Source organism: Elgaria multicarinata, chromosome 7, assembly GCF_023053635.1.
Source record: "Elgaria multicarinata webbii isolate HBS135686 ecotype San Diego chromosome 7, rElgMul1.1.pri, whole genome shotgun sequence".
NCBI classification, from domain to species: domain Eukaryota; kingdom Metazoa; phylum Chordata; class Lepidosauria; order Squamata; family Anguidae; genus Elgaria; species Elgaria multicarinata.
This window is the reverse complement of record NC_086177.1, coordinates 58378793-58399411: the sequence shown is the minus strand read 5'-3', so window position 1 is coordinate 58399411 and position 20619 is coordinate 58378793. Positions and strand designations below refer to the sequence as shown.

At 40.1% G+C, this 20619-nt stretch overlaps 1 protein-coding gene across 4 annotated transcripts in view; it reads left to right on the top strand.

The window, feature by feature from the left end:
* The window catches only part of ZNF521 (zinc finger protein 521), a 332567-nt gene that overhangs the window by 274653 nt on the left and 37295 nt on the right, over positions 1 to 20619 (top strand). For 2 of the 4 annotated variants that reach the window (XM_063130653.1, XM_063130650.1), the window contains 3 exons: positions 1303 to 1368; positions 10734 to 10865; positions 14573 to 14688. In XM_063130653.1, coding sequence (XP_062986723.1) covers positions 1303 to 1368; positions 10734 to 10865; positions 14573 to 14688 — 314 coding nt within the window. The remainder of the gene's footprint in view (positions 1 to 1302; positions 1369 to 10733; positions 10866 to 14572; positions 14689 to 20619) is intronic. The other 2 variants (XM_063130654.1, XM_063130652.1) reach the window with 1 other exon arrangement.

Below are 20619 nucleotides of genomic sequence, written 5' to 3'. Positions count from 1 at the left end.
TGCTTATACTAGCTATAAAGTGATAACCGCTGGATAGAGGGCAATGATAAAGACACCGGTTACATGTTACTAGAGTGACAGGCTTGTTGCTCTCTCTGTGGCAGCAGAGGGAGCAGCTACTACCTCTAAGCTACTCCGGATAACAGTTACATGTGTAACTGGGGTAATGTTTAAATAACCCAACCATATTGTTGGGAGCTGCTTGCACAGATCCTGACCGTGTCACCAGCAGCCCTCTGAGAGGGGGAGGGGCATTCAGAAGCCGTAACAAAGACTCACATGACCAGCCCCCTCCCCATGTTGCTGACTCAGGATTTCCTTCTGAGTCACAGAAAAGCTGCTCGTATGGGGGTAAGATAACTTTTAAAGCAGGGGTGTGCATATTGTGACCCTCCAGATATTTTGGCCTACAACTCCCATCAGCCCTAGTCAGCATAGCCAATGAGTGAGGGATGAGGGGAGTTGTAGGGCGAAACCTCTAGGGAGCTACAAGTCGCACACCCCTGCTTCAAAGGGCCCTATAGTGAGGGCTGATTGTGTGTTACATGCCACATTGGCGACAAAACTCCAAATGGAGCAGGTGTCACACGCATAGTACTAACCACAGGACCTGTCCTTAACCACGTGAGTGGAAAAGGTACATGTTACCTGGCATGACATGGGAGCAGCCACAGAGGAGAAAGCAACCATTACATTCCAGGCAACATGAAAAGCAGAACCTAAGACTAGTGTTTCATCCAATGGTGTTCTCTATGCTGCCTGAAAGCTTTAATTAATATCACTAGTTTAAACCATCTATTTTATATGTCAGACAAAATGTGTAGCAGAAGGAAAGGGCAATGTAACAAAACAGCTTTATGTCAGACTTTGTATATCAACATACCACATTGCATATATTGTGACTGTTTCTAGTTTAAGTAATCCTAGGGAAATTTGACTCCTTGCAATTTTGCTAATTTATAATGTTTTGAAAGGCAAATAACACATTTGAGGTAGCAAGTAATTCTTTATATCCTGGTGTGGTTGCTTTCCTCCCATTTTTCCTTCTGCAGAGAACTATTTTGACACTTGCCGTACATCCTGCACAAAAAATATGTGATGAAAGAGATGTGTATAGTACATCGTTCGTATGGCTGATCCACTGTAGTGTGGAATTCATATTGACTGACTACTTGTCTCAATGTTAGAAGATGTTTTCCCTGTAGACGTGACTTTAGAACAGGTAGCATGTAGTTTATGCTGCATGAAGTATCCATGAAGTATCCTTTTTCAATTTTACCAATTTGTGTTTTTTTTGTGTAGAACTCGATGGTAGATATACCAGTACTTCCACCAGTTCCAGAAGTCCCAGACGGGTGGGAAATACTAGTAGGTATTTAACATCAAACAACAGAGAAAGCTATCTCTTGAAACATGACCAACACTAAAAAAAAATGCACTCAACACAGTAATACAGAAATACTTTCAAAACTGAGAGAACCAATGCTTTAAAATAGCCAAAAACTTTTTGATTCTGACTAAAATACATTTTCCATAATGTTAATGCAATTTTTATTAATAGCACTTCTCCCTTCAGAAACATACATCTATATTATGTAGTTTTTAATTGCTCATTTTATTATAACTTTATGTAATTTGCTGTTGAAGGGCGGTTCAAGAAACTTTTATTTCAGAGAGAGAAATGTTATACAAGCACACAATTAGAAACCTGGAACTTGAGGGGATGTCTATACAAACTTAAAACATTTCATGGCTTGCTCCCCAAGGAACTTGGAAATTGTAGTCTTTCCATATGCGAGGTGAATAATTTCTTACAGAGAATTCTGAGTTCCTCATAAAACTACAACATCCACAGTGCCTTGGGGATGTCATGGCATTTAAACTAGTATAATAACTGCCTGCAGTATAGATGCACATCTAATTTAACTAATCTATAATTTTGAGTACTATTTAAGCTCTGATCCTACATTGATTATGGCAGCCTTCCCCAAAGTAGCGCCCTCTAGATGTTTTGTAATTCGAATCCCATCAGCCAGCTTGGACAATGATCAGGAATGCTGGGAGTTGTTGTCCAAAACATCTGGAAGGTACTAGGTTGGGGAAGGAAGGACTATGGCCTGGTTGTTCAGACTTTATGATTGGTTGCTACTCCTCTAGGGAAGATTTTCAGGCCACGGTAGTAGTGTTTGAAATTCAACATTACGTGATTCTCCTGAATTGCAGGGTACTTCCCACACCAGTGTATCCCCTTATTTGGGACACATGGCCCACGTGACAAAGAAGGACAACTATTACTGATGTGACATGGGAACCAACTTTGGGATGGGGAGCATTTGTATTGGACCTGGATCTGTAGTCAAAAATGTTCCATTACCTTTGATGAGTGCAGGATCAAACATTTGGCAGTGGTGTATTTTGGTTTTTTATTTCATATAAAATGGGTTTTGCCATAGAAGACAGGTATATTTCAATATTCTCATTTTTATTATTGTTTTAGAACCTGACAAATGAAAAGGATTGATTATTTCACTTTTGCAAAATTGCCAATAGGACAATCGATCAAGTATTTTGTAAGATACAGAAAGGAGTTCCACATTGATGGGTTGTTGGGAACATGTAGCCATTGAGATAAAGGAATGTATGCAGCTCAGGGACAAATAAGGAGATACTTTGTCACCATTGGCCAATTATCCAATGTCCACACAGAGTATGTATCTTGGGAGTTCCCAGGCCCTCCCTCCCTCCCTCCCTCTCTCACCTGGCTCTGGCTCGTTGAGCCTGAAAAGTTTTCTTAACCCACTTGTTGCTCTGGTTGCACAGCCAGCTGCCTCTTGATGAATTCATAGAGTTAGAAGTGAATAAAGGTCACCTCCTCCACTCCCTGCCCAAAAGTATGACTATCTCCCACACGTCAGTTCTCAAAGAGTTCTAGCATTTGGCTGCCAGTAGATTGCAGTACTGTAATAACATGCAGCTTGAGCCCACTGGAATCTTCTCCTGCCCTTTCCCATTGCTTCCCTGTTGCACAGCTATTTCTTGCCCCCTTTATAGCATCCCTTCCTTTTGTCTCCGGTCATTCCAAAATTGCAAAATATATGCACTGTGTTAGCAACCGTGCAGTGGGAAAGTCCATTCCCGTCTGCTGCTGAAGCAGAATGGCTGCCTCCAACAAATTGCTGCCCTAGGCATTTGTCTAAGGCAATCTGCTATACGTCCAGCGTTGCTGGAACCGATAGGTAAGACCTGCCACTCCATTCCACTTAAGTTAAGAGGGGGTAGTGGGAATCAAACCGTTTCTGTAAGCTTGAAATTTAGCTTCAGACTAAACATTTCAGTTACACTTTTTAATAAAAAAGCAGAGGGCAAGACAAGATCATTTTTAGGATAGAATAATGTAACCTTGCAATGCAAACCTAATTTCCCTCTTAAGATACCAGATGCTATAGGACTGGGAAAAACCTTTGCCTGAAAGCCCCTCCCAGTCAGAAATGGCCGCAGCTTCATATGTCTATGTTCTCAGAACCCACTCAGAGCTAAATGAAATGTACAGAAAATGCACATGATACGCTGCCTTCAGGCTTTACACTGTGAAGCATCCAGATATGCATTCCCTGATCTGCATTCCAGAGTTGTATAGTCCATTAAATATTTTATAGCCTTCTTCCTAATATGCTAGCTTTTTACATGCAGGGGCTTTTTTTCAAGTGGAGTTATTCAAACAGGATTAAACATCTGTTTTGTTTTATTTTTGGTTGTTCTGCATTTAGAAGGCTTTTCTTCTCATCTTTAGCTAGAAGAGTCTTGCTATTTACTGTTTTACTCTGTACAGCACCATGTACATTGATGGTGCTATATAAATAAATAATAATAATAATAATAATAATAATAATGTAAAAATTTGCCAGTATTCCTTTGTAGTTATTACCATGTTGGACAATGTCCAACAAGACAGAAATAGATATTATTTAGACTTTATTCTGCATTGTTGCAATAGCAGATTTCTTACAGTATTGCAAACATTTACCTCCATAAAATCCCAGCTGTAGGTTTTAGCATCTCTATTTCCTTAATTCTATATCCCTGAATTATTATTTTTAATTCTTTAGAAATTGTAAATGACCGATACCTATTGCAAACAGGGAGGAATGATGATCATATTCTGGAAGTCTTCAAGCAATGTTAATTTCTATACTGGTTCTGTGTGCCTCATAAGTGTAAAGAGGGAAAGCCAGAATAGGGTATGTGATGACTCGATGTAAGTGTGAACACTTTGGAGTGGTAGAAAACTTCAGGAACAAAATCCCATGTTGAAAGAAGAAAGCAGAGTTTGAGCAACAGATGTCCTGCTTTGTTGGTCCCTGGCCGACGGCTGGTTGGCCACTATGTGAACAGAGTGCTGGACTAGATGGACCCTTGGTCTGATCCAGCATGGCTCTTCCTTATGTTCTTATGTTAAAGAGGGGATGCTGCGGCAGGACAAGGCCTTATCTTACAGGTAAAGGGTGAGGACCATCAGGCAGAAATGCCAGTTCCCGCCTTCCTGGACTCCCATTCCAACCAACTGGAATTACCAGATGGCCATGCCCCTTTTCCCCAACCCCTCCACCTTTCCTCCAAAACACCAATTATTTGGTAGTTTCCTGGCTCTTACGCATTTTCCTCCGCCTTCTAAAACGTTGAAATGCCTCTCCTAAGGCTTACCTCCTGGCAGTAAGAATTTTAAGCTACAGTATGCTGGTATTTTTTTTGTATTTTGGTGCAATGCCTTTGCATATGGCCCTGCTCACCACTGAAATGTGGCCATTGAGAGCTTCTTCAAAATTGTGTTTAGTTATTGAGTTGAAAGGGGTTGCCCACCTCTGTCACAGATGTATTCATCTAACTAAACAAGGGCATTCATAGACAGACTCAGTGAACAGCAAGATAAACCTTTGGGACCCTTTCTGTGTGATCAGCCACAACATGCCTCAGCGACATTTAATCCTTTGTGTGGTATTTTCATGAGCCCCATCCAGTGACTAGGGTGCAATGTCCCATCAACAAATAGCAGATGGGAGAGATAGCTTTGCTGCAGGATGTGTATAACGATCCTGGTACTGTTCACTCTCCCATTTGAAAAGAAGAAATGAGTGACTTACAAAATGGCAGAGCAGGACCGGAAAGAAGCAGCCATGATGCGCTTCTCTACTACTTTAAGACGGCAATCCTGTGCACACTTTCGTGAGAGTTAGTCCCATTAAATTATGGGGAACCACTTTCTCCATAAAAAGCAATGTATGTACTAGCTGGGACAAGTTTACAATTCTTTTGAGGTCCAAACTGTTGTATTTTGAGAGATCCCAAACTAGATACCCCTACCTCAGAAGACACCATGGCATGGGACATATTTAAGCAAAATATAACATAGTGCCAGCTGTAAAGCACACCTTATTTGTTACATAGTCAGCTTCTTCAAATTCACCACACAATGATGTTCATGATAAAATAAGCCCTTCATGTGTTATACTCATGAAGTAGGTTAAGACCGCTGGTCCTGCCCTTGACAACCTGTGGCTTCCCGAAACTCAACACCCAGATGTTAGGAGTGGATATATGAAGCCTACACACATCAGCATTCTCAGAAACTAGAACCCTACATGATCAGGAATCCTATGTGTATAAAGCTCTACATGTGTAAGCTTTCCCCCATGCCTAATGTAGACAGTGGAGTTGGGGAAAGCAGGACAGTCCCACTGGTTCTTTCCTTTCCCACTAACCAGAAAGCTTAATTTTATATAAGAGACTTTGAGCTATTTGCTTTCTGGCAAGGAATTCCTGTGGATCTAGTTCTTGTGAATGCCTTTCTCATTCAGTGGACTGTTCCATCACCACATATGTGATAAGGCTAAAAAAAATTAGCCTCTTCCCTCGTTTGGCAACTGGGTACATGAGGAGCCCATATTTGAGGATCTCTCCCTTATGGTTACTGCTCAGAAGCCACTGGGTTTAGCGGGGGTGGGGTGGGGTGGGATGACGACTGCATCTTGCCTAGCCTCACAGCTGCAGGTGAATAACTAGTTTGCAAGCTGCATTTTTAGCTTAATCTGTAGAAGCAGTTGCCTAGAACTTCCATAGAATTTCTTATTTCTTACCTATAACTCTTAATAAAAAATAGGTCTGAGCCAACCTATTAAATCCTTAATAGAATATTCTAATGGTTATTAAATCAATTGACTCTGAATTTCACTTTAATAAATGAGTCAGACAGTATTTTCCAATTACTGTCATCCACCACCTTTCTAAAGAGCAGCTTATTCTGATTGAATTTTTTTAAGCTGTTCAGCAATATATATATATATATATATATATATATATATATATATATATGTTTGCTGAAAGAATGTAGCTTTGAAGTGGATGTAGGAGAGAGGGGAAATGACCTCTTGAAGTGATGTTCTGGCACTCCACTTCACTTCATATTTATCCCAAGTGTAAACTGCCAAGGTAGTTTTTTGCTGTCTGTTTGTTTAGTTGAGATATGACGTTCAGTATTTCCATACTCAGCGCTCACATTTTAAGCGTTTCTGTGGGTTGAAAAGCAGGTGTCTACAGAACAGCTTTCCTTCTAAATCATCCCACTTTTTCCAAACTTGTAATAACTAGAAGGAGCAGCAGGAATGAAATGTACCAGTGGAAGAACTGTAGGTGTGTATACAATCAACCTTTTCAAAGTCAAATGTTAACAGGGTGTCTGAAAATCAGGGTACTTTCAAAAGGGCTGCAGTCAGCCTGGACCAGATTGACACGTGCCATTTTCTCCTCTGGGTCAACCACACTTTTGTGGTGCTGCCGCCATATCACTGTTATTGTCCCAGAATGCAGCAGTGATCAAAGGAAATGGGGAGTACACACAAAGCTGTGGGTCAACAGCTCCACAGGAATATTGGGTGGTCTCCTGGAACTTGGGTGGATTTTACCTTACTTAATGTAAAGCACAAAAAAGGTCACACAAAAATAATATCTGACTAAGCTCATAAATAGAGACAGCTATTTGACTATGGCATTGCTTCTTATTAGCCTAAGAAGACTGTTGGGGAGTCTCCCCCATACCTTCCCTGGGCCTATCTAAGACCTGAGGAAAGGCAGAGGTGAGGAGGCCCAGGCCAGGGAGCTGCTGCCAATAACTCCTGAAGAGTTTTTCCATTGGCCTAAGAGAACTTTATTCATGAGAGAGGAGGGGAGGAAAGGGATGCAGACAGAGTGTGCAAACCAACAAGGGCCCTCCCTAGTTCCTATTCAACTCAATCTGTAACAACTCCTTGTAGATCCCTCTCTGTTTCAGACCTAATTTGTGCTTGCTTTTTAAATATGACTCTTTTATCCATAATGCTGATGATTTCTAAAAAACATATGTTCCCATAAGTTGAAGGGGTTTAGCTGAAAAAGTTTCTAGGTCCCCCCCCCCCATTAAACTATTTATATGTTTAAATTAGTCTTCAGTGTAATTTGAAATAGTATAAGATTTGGATTTGCTAATATATCTTGGATTCACAGCCTACAGCTTCAGTAGCACCTGCGCACACACACCGCCAAATTAAGCTGTTAAAATCCAAATGTTATGACCACCTGAAGCATTTTCTTAAATTTAAATTTGATTTCAACCAATTCTCATCAAATTAGGTGCTGTTTTTGCTATCACTACTATTTAAAACTATTTGTAGTCTTGCACACAATCTTACTATTTTATGTAGTTATATTATTTCAAGTATTTATGAATTACTTTTCTACTTGAGTCTCCAAAGCACCTAATTCCCACTATATCAGTGGAATTTAAGCATATACAACAGTATAGTGCACATTCCACTCCATATTAATAACAAATTATGGGTGGGATGGAGGGACAAGAAATGCCTTCTTTTTCTTTCAGGGATGAAATTTATGAGAATAGTAACTGTAAAGCCATACATGCCTGTAAAACGGCACATCATTCTGAATTGAATTGTTGTATTTCTATGCAGTATTTACAGACAGGAATCCATATAGTCTTAGAGCATTTTGTAAAATACCCCTCAAAAGTTTTGGTTGTATTAGAGTCGCTGATTTGCATTTGGCTGGAGATTGGCCATCGCTAAACTTCACCTTGATGGATGAAAGATCTTGAGATGGATTCCTTTTCTCCACTTGCTTTAAGTAAGCACATCAGCACAAATATTCTCAGGGGGGAAAAATCCCCTCTTTGGCTTCATGGTGCATAATATGGCCATTATGGGGTTTTCCACCTTCCTCCAAAGCAGCTGGTGCTGACCACTGACAGACCTGATACAAGATGAACTAGATGCTTGGCCTGATCCAAAATTATAAGCATTAATTTCAGGTTTTTTCATAATAAACGGTACCAGCATTTATGTGAGCACCAAGCATTAATTTCCATTGTGATTCAACCCTATCTTGTATGTAACTTTTTCAACATGCATACCTCTTGACGAACGTAATTCTTACATATAGTTTTAATATGGAGTTTTATTTTGTAATAAAATTAAAACTATAGGCAACCAAAAAGGAAGAATACACACAATACAAGAAGATCACTAATTGAGAGGAAAAAGGAAACTCACTGATTATAGTCCTTAGTATATTGTTTCTGCCTGGTATTTCCCAGGATCTATATATGGATGCATGGATGCTTTCCAACTGATCTGCCTAACTGTAGTAGATTGTGGGCTGGAAGAAGAGTGAACTACTTCAACTGGTTCCTTAGCCACACAGCTACACCAAAGCATCCAGCCTTTGCCTATTTTGGATTCAATAGTATAGTCTGTTTTTCTGCAGGAAGTGACAAATATAGACCAAAGTGACAAACCCCTTGCCCAGCACCAGTACAGCTGAGCCTCAGCAAACCCAGGATCTGAAAATCACGCAGCCTAGAATCTGAGCAATTGCTGGTGCTGTTTGTGACACCAGAACATTTGCAGTAGCTCTAACAGGAAAAGGGATGGGAGCACTTGCTCTCACTAATCATTAGTGGTGGTGTTTCATCGTTGGGCTATTGCATAACCACTGAGTGAGGCAGTTGCTGGATACCTTGCTAGGGATGAGGGGGCCAGGGCAGCAGGTTTGTGAATTGTGCCCATTTACATTAAGGATAATTCGAACTCAGGTAACTATGAACCGAAATATCAGGGATACAAATCTAATTGCTTTCCTTTGTTTGGTAGAATGGCCAAATAATGACATATAGATTTCAATCCTGTAAGTCATGCTTAGTTCGATTTGTTATCTCCATCACGTTTGATCATTTCTTGTCAGTCATAGCTACCAATCATTGTATGCTGTGTTATTTTAAATAACGGTAGAACAGTTTGAGACGCTTAGGAAGGAATGCTTTAAAAATCATTTTTTGCGTGAAACATGCTTGAGTGATGTATCAGGTGCACTTGTGTGTTGTTTTTATTAATCGGATAGCGTATTTACCTGTAAGACCAAACTATTTGTATAACACATTAGTGACATACAGAAGGACCTTTTCTAAGATATGCTGAGGGAATTGAACCCTGTACAACAGAGCTGGGAGCTGCATCTTACCTAGCAACTGTTTCTAAGTAGGACAACCTATCACTGTTCCCATGGTGGAACGAAAGGAGCTTGCAACACTGTTGGGAAGAAAGACTAATGCTAGGCCTAAGAGGGAAGAGGGAGGGGGGAAGGGCACCAAAGGCCTGCAGCTCAGAGCAGGGGAGGTTTTAGGATCAATTTGGTGGTACTAGGAATACCTATAGCTGAAAAATACAAAGGGCCTTTGAGGCTGTAGTGGGATAGTTATTAATAAGGGGAGTGGGGCGGGGAGAATTGTTCAAGCATTAAAGATACCAGAGGCTTCGTCGTTCAAGACAAAGATTCATGGTACCATACAAATGTAAAGTGGATGGGGGGACCTCTTAAATACTGCATATCAAAAATTAACCTAATACCTCACAGAATCTAAATAAAAAGAAAGCCCAAATTTTGTCCTTCACACACATACCCACACACAAACACACGATGCATGTACATCTATCCTTCCAACTAAAAGCAAACCAAAATAGCAAGGATTTTTCACAGTTTCTGGAACATTCTTAGGCTAAGGCATTGTCAGCTGCTGTAGAGGAAAGATTAGAGTGGAAGGATAGCGATGGAAGTCTAAGATAGGAAGGGACGTCTGGAGTAGAACATTTTTGTGAGTGCACTTGCTGCAGTTTCGTAGGGATTCTGTTTGTTACACTACAGAATCAGATTCTCTGTAGTCTCTGTTTAATAAAAGTATTTCGTACACACACAATGCAGAGAAAGAAAAAACTGTAATAGGACTTGGAGAAGCTTGTATTAATTTTTCAGCTCACCTGTACACATTTAACAGGTATAGGCTAACAGCTGCCACATCAAGGGACCTGGCAGCATATCCACCCACCCTTAATCTACTACAGGCAGTGGGATTGAAGTCAAGCCATGTCCAGTTCAAGAGCATTTTTATATTACTAATCAAGTCCAATTGCATGTATCCATTCTCCTAATTCTTGCTAGTAAACACATATTTTAATAACTGCAGATTGGGGGGAGGGGTCGCTCATTGGAACTGCGTGAAAAACTGTTCAGTACATGAAGTTCGTCATTCATGATTATTCTAATCCTATGTAAACTGCTCTTGAGTTTTTTGGCAGAAGACTAGAGGACAAGTGTAACAAGTAACAATAAACTTTCCTCATTTCCCCCCTTACCAGATGAAGGCCTAAACCATGAATGCAAGCTGTGCAACCAGACATTTGATTCTCCAGCCAAACTTCAGTGTCATCTGATAGAACACAGTTTTGAAGGAATGGGAGGGACCTTCAAATGTCCAGTCTGTTTTACAGGTGGGTATGCAGATAGGTTTAGTTCGTTTTCCAGCCTTGGCCTATGTTTATTCATGCACATTCTCCAATGATGTCATTTTTGCCAGACTTTGACTTTAGGTCAGGTTGTATGCGAATATTAGATTTGTGCTCATTAGTGATATTGATTTGGAATTATTTAAAAAGTCAAGTGTGCAAAAAGATCAGATATCCATCTGCCTGAATTGCTTTTCAAACACACCTCTCACATAATGTGCTTTATCATACTAGAAGGGTAGGATTCAGGGATCCTGTTTAGTGAGCAAATGATGGTTCTGCTCACTCAAGAGGAATGGAGTTCCCTGCTTTTTTCTGATTCCCCCTTCAGTTGCATCCTATGCCATATCCCATGCTGTTCTGGAAGGTCCCCAACCCCCAGTAGCAAGTTATCACTGGGGCACCAGGGGCTATAGTGAGAAGAAGGTGCTTACTAGTATGATTTTGGAGTACATTTATTCTGAGGGGGAATGCTGAACTATGAAGACCTGAATATATGGAGGAAGGATACATTTTCCATACAAAGAGCAAGACCTGCAGGATTCCAGTGGATGAAGATAGTCTTGCTGCATCTTTTCTTCCCCAAACCCAAATAGCTCTGTACACAGAAGAGGCCTTAATATTGTGTCTCTTGGAAGGCAACCCCTCCCATTACAGTCTGCTATTGGAGAAGCAGTTTGCTGTTCAGCAGTGAGGGTAGGTTGGGGAAGAGTGGGATGTACAAGTTTTTGATCATGCTTATAGTGGTTCTTTGGTTCATGGCCCTCATATTATTCCCAGGGAAAGTTGGTAAAGTACATTTGATGAAGGAGGCACATTGATGAAGGAAGCACGTTACAGAGGTTAGGAGGGAAGGGAAGCTGTGAGGCACTCTCTGTGGATTACACAATTGTTAGGGGTGGATAGATTGCCATTGTATCCTAAAAAGGTAGATCTAGAATTCAGAAGGAAGGATATTTCTCCTGAGCACAGCATCCCAAGGCATGATCCATTTCACTGTGAGCTGGTTGATCACTCTGCTTGCAGGTCTATATGTTTAGTACCATACATACACCACCCACAAAGATGGAAGCATGTTTGGAGGCACTATTAATGCCCTATATTTGAAATACCACTGTAGAACAGAGACATACTGCAGTGCCACTTAAATGTTTATGAACACACATACCGTTGATCCTCTATACGCACACACACAAACACTCACACACACTCAGTTCTGATTCATACACTTGTATCCCTGGAACATTCAACACTGTGTGACTTGCCGCTGAACACCCCCTCTGAAAGGTCTTACTTGGGTATATATTATGTAATAGGAAAAGCTCTGTCTCTGGTATTTAGTGTATGTGATAACTGTTCAACACCTAAAGCGTCACCCCATGATGTTGCTGCTGGTTACCAAGTGATGAACATGCATCTGTGAAACTCGCTCAAAAAACTATAATGAAGCACATGCACCAACATCGCCCTCCCAATCATCTCCTGTCCACTCCTCTACTCTCCGCATCCCCATATCCTACCCCACCCCAAATTAGTTCCCCATCACCTTACCTCCCCACACAGCCTCATCTTATGCCACTTCTTCTCCAGCCTGAGATAACTGGTGCTACCAGAATTAGGACTTAAAACCGCTCTCCCTTTCAGTTGTGACTCACAAGTCTGAGAAACTCCAGGCCTTAGCTGTTTATAGGCCTATTACCAATAAGACAAGCTGCCCCAGTATGAGATTCCCTGACACACTGGTTGAAACGTAACCTGTAACTGTAGTTGAAAATTGAACTATTTAAAGACTGCATACAGACCTTTTATTTTTAACAGCAATGGAACTATTTAAAATTATACCCTGAATCATAGTGTATCAATGCAGGATTTGTTTTTCTAAGAGAGGAAAATCAGCAGTGCGCACAGCTCCATGTCAATGGGAAATGATTCAGGGTTTTTGTTCTCCACTGATACACATTGATAAGAAAATACAACCTTTTAGTACCTTCGTATTTTTCCGTGTTCTTTAGTAGTTCTAGTGCTAGTAAAATATGGGCAAAACCTATTTGTTAGAGTTGCTGATGATGATTATTACTTTCTCATATATGAGTTTTCCCTGTATTATAACATTTAGTTAATTTTTACTACATAGCTTGCACTAATAATGTCTGAACTGTGGATAGCTTTGATTTCAACACTTTGGTTTTCAGGCATCTGGGTTCAATAATTCATTCAGTCACCCACTTCTTTTGTAGTTTTTTTTTCATTGATCTTACAGAATTTCCCCACCTTTTCTGTGTATACATTTATGTAAAGAAGTGGCTTTCTTTTACTTGCTCGCTTACTACAGCCTGTGATTCTAAGGGTTAAGTTTGGGGTGGATTTGTTTTTTTAAAAAATAACAGTGTACAAAATAGCAGCCCTATCTGAAAAGCAACCCTGCAGATGGTTCTCACCATGAATAAGTTTCCTGATTAAAAATAAAAATAATAATCCTTTAATATTTCAGCCAGTGGCCCTGTAAAATGCGTTAAGAAGTATGTAGATAACTTCTATTCCAATCTGTATTAAAAAAAAACCATTTTCCTTTTTTTGCTGATGGGGTAAATAAACACAGCACATTAATCATAAACAATGATGTTTTATGAGTAATATGCTATTAAATTATTTCAGTGTGTAGAATATTAACAAGAACCAAAAATCACCAATATAAGTTTTATATGGAAAATGGAATCTGATCCTTTTTAAGGTAATGAGAAATGTGATTAAAATGTATGACTCACAAGAATGCTATTCTAATTCTTTTTCTTTTTTGTTGGCATTCAATTAGAATTATTTTAATGATTAGGAGTTGAGTCAAAGTTAAATGCCAGCATCTTTAATAAATCCTTTCCCTGCCTATACAGATTAATATTGTAGATGCAAACTTTTTTTTAGGTCACAGTGCACCAGGCATCCATCAGAAGTCAGTGCTGCCAACCCAAACACTGCCTCTGGCATATACAATTTAATTATTAATAGTATGTCTCCTAGGTAAACTGTTACACAGTCTTAGGGCCTTGTTTTGTAGTCATTAAAATTGAACATGTTTATATTATTGAAACCCTTGCATTCAGTGTGTACTCAGAGTTGATCTTAAAGTATCCAAAGAGAATTTACCTGCAGTTCTGTTTCACATTTATAGACATTGCCCCAATGTAGCTGTGGGATATAATTTTTAACATTAATACATTTAAATACAGGATTGTTTCTTAGATTTAACGAACAAAACAAAAACGAAAAAGCTTTGGCATCCTTTGTTTCCAAATTTCACAGTAGCAAGGACTTTAAAAAAAATGTTACCTTTGATTTTTTAGTGCAATGTGGTTCTATCTGAAAATATTGTGGTAAGGGGGAAATTAATGTGGTGAGAAGAGAGAGATGGCTTTCTAAATGTTTTAAGTTTTAAATGTTATTTGATTATGTTTTTACCAGACATATAAGCACAGTTCTTTTACAAAGAAAAGAAAAGAAAATTAGGACTTGAATGCATTGCTGAGCAATCATGGCTGGTGCCTATTATAGCAACAGTATAATCAGAAATTATAGGGTTCTTGGATAATTGTACCCTTTGCAATTGCTGTGAGTTAATGAGGAAATGTTCACAAAAAAGTCTCTCTATGTATAAAACAAAATAACAAAAAGTTCACTTTTTCTTTTTAATGTTTCAGTATTTGTTCAAGCCAACAAGTTGCAGCAACACATTTTCTCAGCCCATGGGCAAGAAGACAAGATCTATGACTGCACACAGTGCCCACAGAAGTTCTTCTTCCAAACAGAACTGCAGGTACTTTGCTCATTTGAATCAAGGGGTTGTGGCATATATTGTTGACCAAAGGTATTCACGGTGGGAGGGGCCATTTTATGGCTTTCTGTGAAGTGCTCTGGGGCTTCAGCAGAATGGGGCCAATGGATGGTTAACCAGAAGGATCAAGATATTTGTAGGTGGCCCACATGTTGCTTCTCAAAACGCTGCACCAGAACACTTCTCTGAGCTGTAGACTTGGCACAGACTGACAGATCTTTTAGATTCCCCTTTTCCTAGACCAGAGGAAGGGGGAGTGTTGTAGAGCTAAAGTTTGTAATATCGAAAACAAAGAAATGAGTGTCTTGAAAGGTGTCCAGAGCAAATCACGTTTATATAATATACCAAATGCATCAAACATTTCTTCCATAAATCACCTGAAAGAAGCATTCTCCTTTTCAAATGTTCTGAAATTTGACAGTGTATATAGAGCAGGGGTGCAGAACCTCAGGCTTGGAGGCCAAATTCAGTCCTCTGGGGTTCCCCAGGAGGCCATGCTTCTTCCCCCCCAACCACCAATTGTTTGGTGGTTTCTTGACTTTTGTGCCAATTTCCCCCTCATTCTAAAAGCTTCAAAGACCTCTCCTCAGGAGTAGTAGTAGTATTGTGCTAAAATTTGGCGGGAGGGTTGTCCTTGCCCCTTTTGCTTTTGACCCCACCCACCACTGGAATGCAGCCCCTGAGAGCGTCCCCAAAATGGAATTTGGCCCACAGGCTAAAAGACGTTCTGCACCCTGATATAGCACTCCTCCAGGTGTCTGCATACCCTGTACTCCTAAAAATGGTATGTTCCTTGGTAATAATTAATTTGAATCCCACACACCCAACTATGTACCACAGTTGCTGTATGGTTTGCGTGGGTGAAGTTGAAAGCTGTGGGAAGCACAAGAGCACTCTTGCAAAAGAAGTAACATTTGAAATTGCTCACATATAGAGTTCACAAGTTGCAACTTGGAGAAGAGGGCCTGAATTGTTTATGCCAAGCCCCTCAGTTGTGGCAGGGGCTTGTGCTGCATCTCCCTTCCCCACACTACATGGCAGTTGAAGGAGACAAAGGTTAGCCCATGAAAAAGAAGCACCTTGTTTGATGCCTGCACCTGTACACAGGTATCGAAAGGCCTGCACAGTCACCAACACCATCCACATCTGTGGGGCTTGAATAGCGTGAACCAGTTTCTTCGATCTCTTCAGCTGACCTCTCTTCACCTCAGTCACTGCTCATCAGTGATGGGAAAGAGGTGCAGCACTCCCCACTGCAGTGACAGTAGAGCTGTGTGTTGGTAAGTTCAGGGCCCTTCTTCAGTTATGACTTGGCACCACTGCCTATGGGTGACTATGAGAGCCATTTCGCAAGCTATGTGGCAATGTACCCAGATTTGCCTTCCCACTGGCTGTTGCAACCAATCTTGGCTTTCTAATGAGTGTATCAGTCATGATAAATTTGATTGCACATCCATGCTCCCTGTATTCGCACATTTCATTTTTAGGTGTAAACTTAAAACATGGGTGAGGAAGCAGCCCTTACTAATGTAGGCCCCTGAAGTCAGTCAGGTCAAAAACAAAGTGTTCTGGAGTTGTAGAATCAAACAATAGCAATCCTATCTAAAGAGAAAAAAAATAAGAAAGGTTGGGAAATGGTAAAAAAAAATGTTTTAATTATTATACCATACTGCCTTTTTGTTCACTCAGATAGTTATAGTTGTAGTTTGAGTATTCCTTGCAGAAATCTTAATGTCAGGATTTGATCTCATCTGGCAGTCCTTCTCTTGAACCTAGAAGAAAGCTTCGTCTTTTGTTAAAAGTAGAATTTTTGCATCCCCAGTCTTCATTTGTAAACCCACATTTTGCTTTCATTGGGACACTGTAGTTCTCCAGAGAGAAACATGAAGGAAGCAAATTGGAAAGCTTTTTATGTGAAGTTAGAATAATTTCTTTGAAAAGGTCTCTAAGTTGCTAGGACTTAACAACTATGGATTTGCCAAGAACGGTTTTTGTTACACTCGTTGAAAATTATATAGCTAAAAATATTGAGCTGTTTCACACTCTACCAAAGCACTCACATGTAATGATGTAATCCCTTCTTTTCTTTTTAAGTAGATGAATTGTATCAAGTGACCTAACAGGTTGTAACTTATGCATTCATAAATCGAAATGCACATCCAAGCACCTAAGATGTTGAGACGAGGGTGTTTTTATCCCGTCAAGTTGTTCTAATCCTGAGCAAAGACATAGTAGCAATCCACTAATGCAATATACAAAAGCTGATTATGTCTATGAAAGATAACTGTTTATATCTTCTTTTGTTCCTGTTTTGATAGAGGATAAGCTTGGCAGGGACACAGTTGTTTATACTTTCCTGGTTTCGGTTTTCTTCCCCTCTATGTCAGTAAATTTGTTCCCAGCAGTTAGCTAGTTTTTCAGTCACTGATAGACATCCTTGTCTATGACTAGTGAAGGGTTACATCTTGCTCAAGGTTCACTTAGGGCACAGTCCTATTAGACAGATGCAATCCTTCTAGACAGAAAAGAAGTCCTACAACTCCCATGGCTGGCTAAGGACTGCTAGCAGTTGTAGGCCTCTAAACATTCATAGGATTGCACCCTTACTTCTAGAGTTCTGGTGGAGTACAAGAGATAATTTTTCCAAGTGGGAGCCCACTGCAACCTGAGATTTGCTATGATTGTTCTGAAAGGGATTGTTATCTGATTATTCATCATTACTGAGTCATTACAAGCAGATTTTAATACAATCTATGTGGTACTTTCTAAGCGTTAACTAATGGATGATCCCAGCCCCTTAAGAGAAAGGGGGGACACCCTACAAGTTTGAGATATAGGGAAAGGGGGTGAAGCAGCATGGCATGAAAAGAAAGAAAATTATGTGAGGAAAGGCTGGAAGATCTAGGCCTGTTTAGCTTAAGTAATAGACATGTAAAGAGACTTATGTTGACAGTTTTCAAACATTGAATAAGAAGTTAAAAAGAAGAGGAGGGATCCTTTACTGTAGCAGTAATGGCTACAGTATTACTGTAGCAGTAATGGCTTTAAACTACAGAAAAGTGGGAAATATTGAGGGGCAGAGGAAACTATGGCCTTAGCTACACCTAAGGATTATCCCAGGCAAATTGAGGGGTCGTCCCTACCTGCTCCCAAGATCCCCTGTGTGTCATTTGGATATACAGGAATGATCCCGGGACAATCCCAGGATATAGGCCCACAAAGCACCAACCTCCTTAGGAAGGCTGTATAATCTCCTGCCTTAGATGTTCTGTCTGGACTTTCATTGGAAACATCAATGGTGATGCTTTCAGATGCATAGGGAGATATTCTGTTTTGGAATGGGGAGGGTTGCGCTAAAAGACCCGTTGTGTTTCTTTGAACTAAGTGTTATTTTACCAATATTACAAAAAGGGTGGTTGCTAACTGAAGATGCTACAATTTAGAAAGCATCTAGGAAACATGTTTGGCCTGAAAAGTGATGCAACCAGAAGTCTTCAAGATTTGCAGAAACCTTTATTAATTTGCAAACATAGTATATTCAAACATATCTTTGGTTTTATACTGCTATCAGGAAGGCCAAGATCATAATTAAGAAAACATAGCCTTTATTACTGAAACTGCAATGTTTGAAAGAGTATTTCATTATAACCGTGGTGACATTTAACAACCAAAATTCATACATGCAGCCCATTCACAGGATTATCAGCTGACTAACTTTAAGGATTGTTGTCAACCTGGGTTTGCTCTGGGCCAGCCAAAAGATTATACAGTTGGAATGATGTTCCTAGTGGTTGATCAACTCTAATGATACTATTACTGGAGCTATTGAGATTCCACTCCTTGGGGCAGAGTTTGTTTTTGTTTAATTTCTAGATCAAGGCTTTGAAGTAGCTTCTAGTCAAGTCTTGAAGAAAAGAGATTATGGTGGACATGGAGCCAATAGTACCATCCTTAATATTGCCTTTACATTGATTCATAAATAACATAAAGGAGGAAAACATTCTAAGCTTCCAAGTGATCACTTGAAATTTTCAAGGATATCTTCACAAGAAAAAATGGCTAAATGCTGTTTTTAAATGAAGTAAAGGATTAGATTTGACATTTCTAAATCCTGAGAGTCACTGAGAAGAGGGGGAACAACCACTGGTTTTTAGGCCCTGAAGGCCAGCTGTGATTATGCATCCAGTAAGGAATACCTTCTCTTCTCTTCTTCTTTGAGAGGAAATCTACCTGAAATCCAATTAGCATCAGTCAGCTTTAGGCCAATGTTTTGACATGTAATAGCCTAATTTTTCAGAGGTCCTGAGCACCAGCAGCTGCTATTTAAAACAGAAAGAGGGGCACAGTATTATACATCACTTGAGAAAATCCAGCCATAAGCATCTATATTTAGGAATCAACATAATACCTGAAATGTACATCAAAGCAGCCTAGCTCTCAAGAAAAGCACCAATTGCCCCTGCGTCTACTAATGTTTGAACTAAGTGCTTAAATATGACCATTTCAGTCAGCTGTAGCAGGCAAACAGGTTTCAGTACTAGAGAATTTCTGAGATACGAGTGGTATTCCCCAGGCTGCCATAGATCAGAAGCAGGGCTTAATTTGCACCAGTGCTCAGTAGAGATGTGAAGTGGTGAAAGAAATACAAGGAAAAAATGGGGGTGGGTTGGGGAAATGGGAAAATTCAGGGGAGAAACCATTATTCTGGGGTGGGTGGGTTCCAGTTGCCCCCCCCCAAGCCTTCACATCTATTAATAACCTCTAGGCACCTCAAATATCAGACCTGTTTTTAAAACCATGTGTAGAGTGCCCTTTTCTCTTTGGATACCTGTGTGTCATATCTTTTAAAAATATTCATTTCTTTTTAAAAGTATGGTGCTATTTTAAGAAGACACTGATTCTTTTGTGTCTTACTGCTTGATTTTTCAAAGCAAAAAACAAAACAATACATGTATTAGAGAGCAATCCTATGGTCCCTGGGCAAGTTTACCAGGGACAATAGGATGGCTTGGCAAACTCCTTCTGAGATCAGAGGCAGCACTCCCACGTTGGAAGTGGGAGTCTGAGATCCGACCCTCACAGCCACCACGGAGGGAACCACAGCAAAGAGGGGCAAAAGGGGGTGTTTCGATGGGTGAAGAGGGGAGGAGACTGGAGAGGCCTGGATACAATTTATCCTCAGCCCCTCCACCCAGGAAATTGCCAGACAGGGAGGCAAAGATCGCCTTCACCACTTCAACCGTCCCACTGGCTTCAGCTCAGCAGGGCGTAGGAATCTCAGAAGAAGCCTCCAAGTTCGGGGGCTTCCGAAGAGTGAGGGCGCAGTCTACAGGGTTGCACAATAAATTTATCGGGGTTTGAAGACTGTATTTAGAACTTTGAAGTTTTTCTTAAGTCTGCTTACATAAAATTGATCATTAAATACTTATGTATGTACTGGCCTTCATTCTGTAGTGTGTTCCTGTATCATCTGTGATAGGGATGCCTGTAAACATCTGTACGTAAAAGAGATCTATTTTCTTGGCATACCATCTCCCCAAATAGTTGACTTAACTTGTCTTTTTGTAGAAATGAGCTTATAACAGAAATCTTTGAAAAAAATATCCCCAATACGTGAAAATGATTCTCCTCCATGTTGTTTCTTTTCACACACACACACACACACACACACATACACACCACATAAATAAAATAAGTTTGAATGTCTAAGGAAAAAATAGTTCAAATTCCTTCCACTATTCCTTTTCCCCTTTGGGGATTGAAGGGTTTTACAGCCATATTAGTCTTTCATAAGGTAATTCTTTTCTGAAAAAGAAACTTCCTGGTCTGGAGTGTGTGAACCCAACCTTCTTTGATTGGCCTATTCAAATGTAATCACTCCCAGTGGGTAGGTGGTTCATTAGTCCATGAATA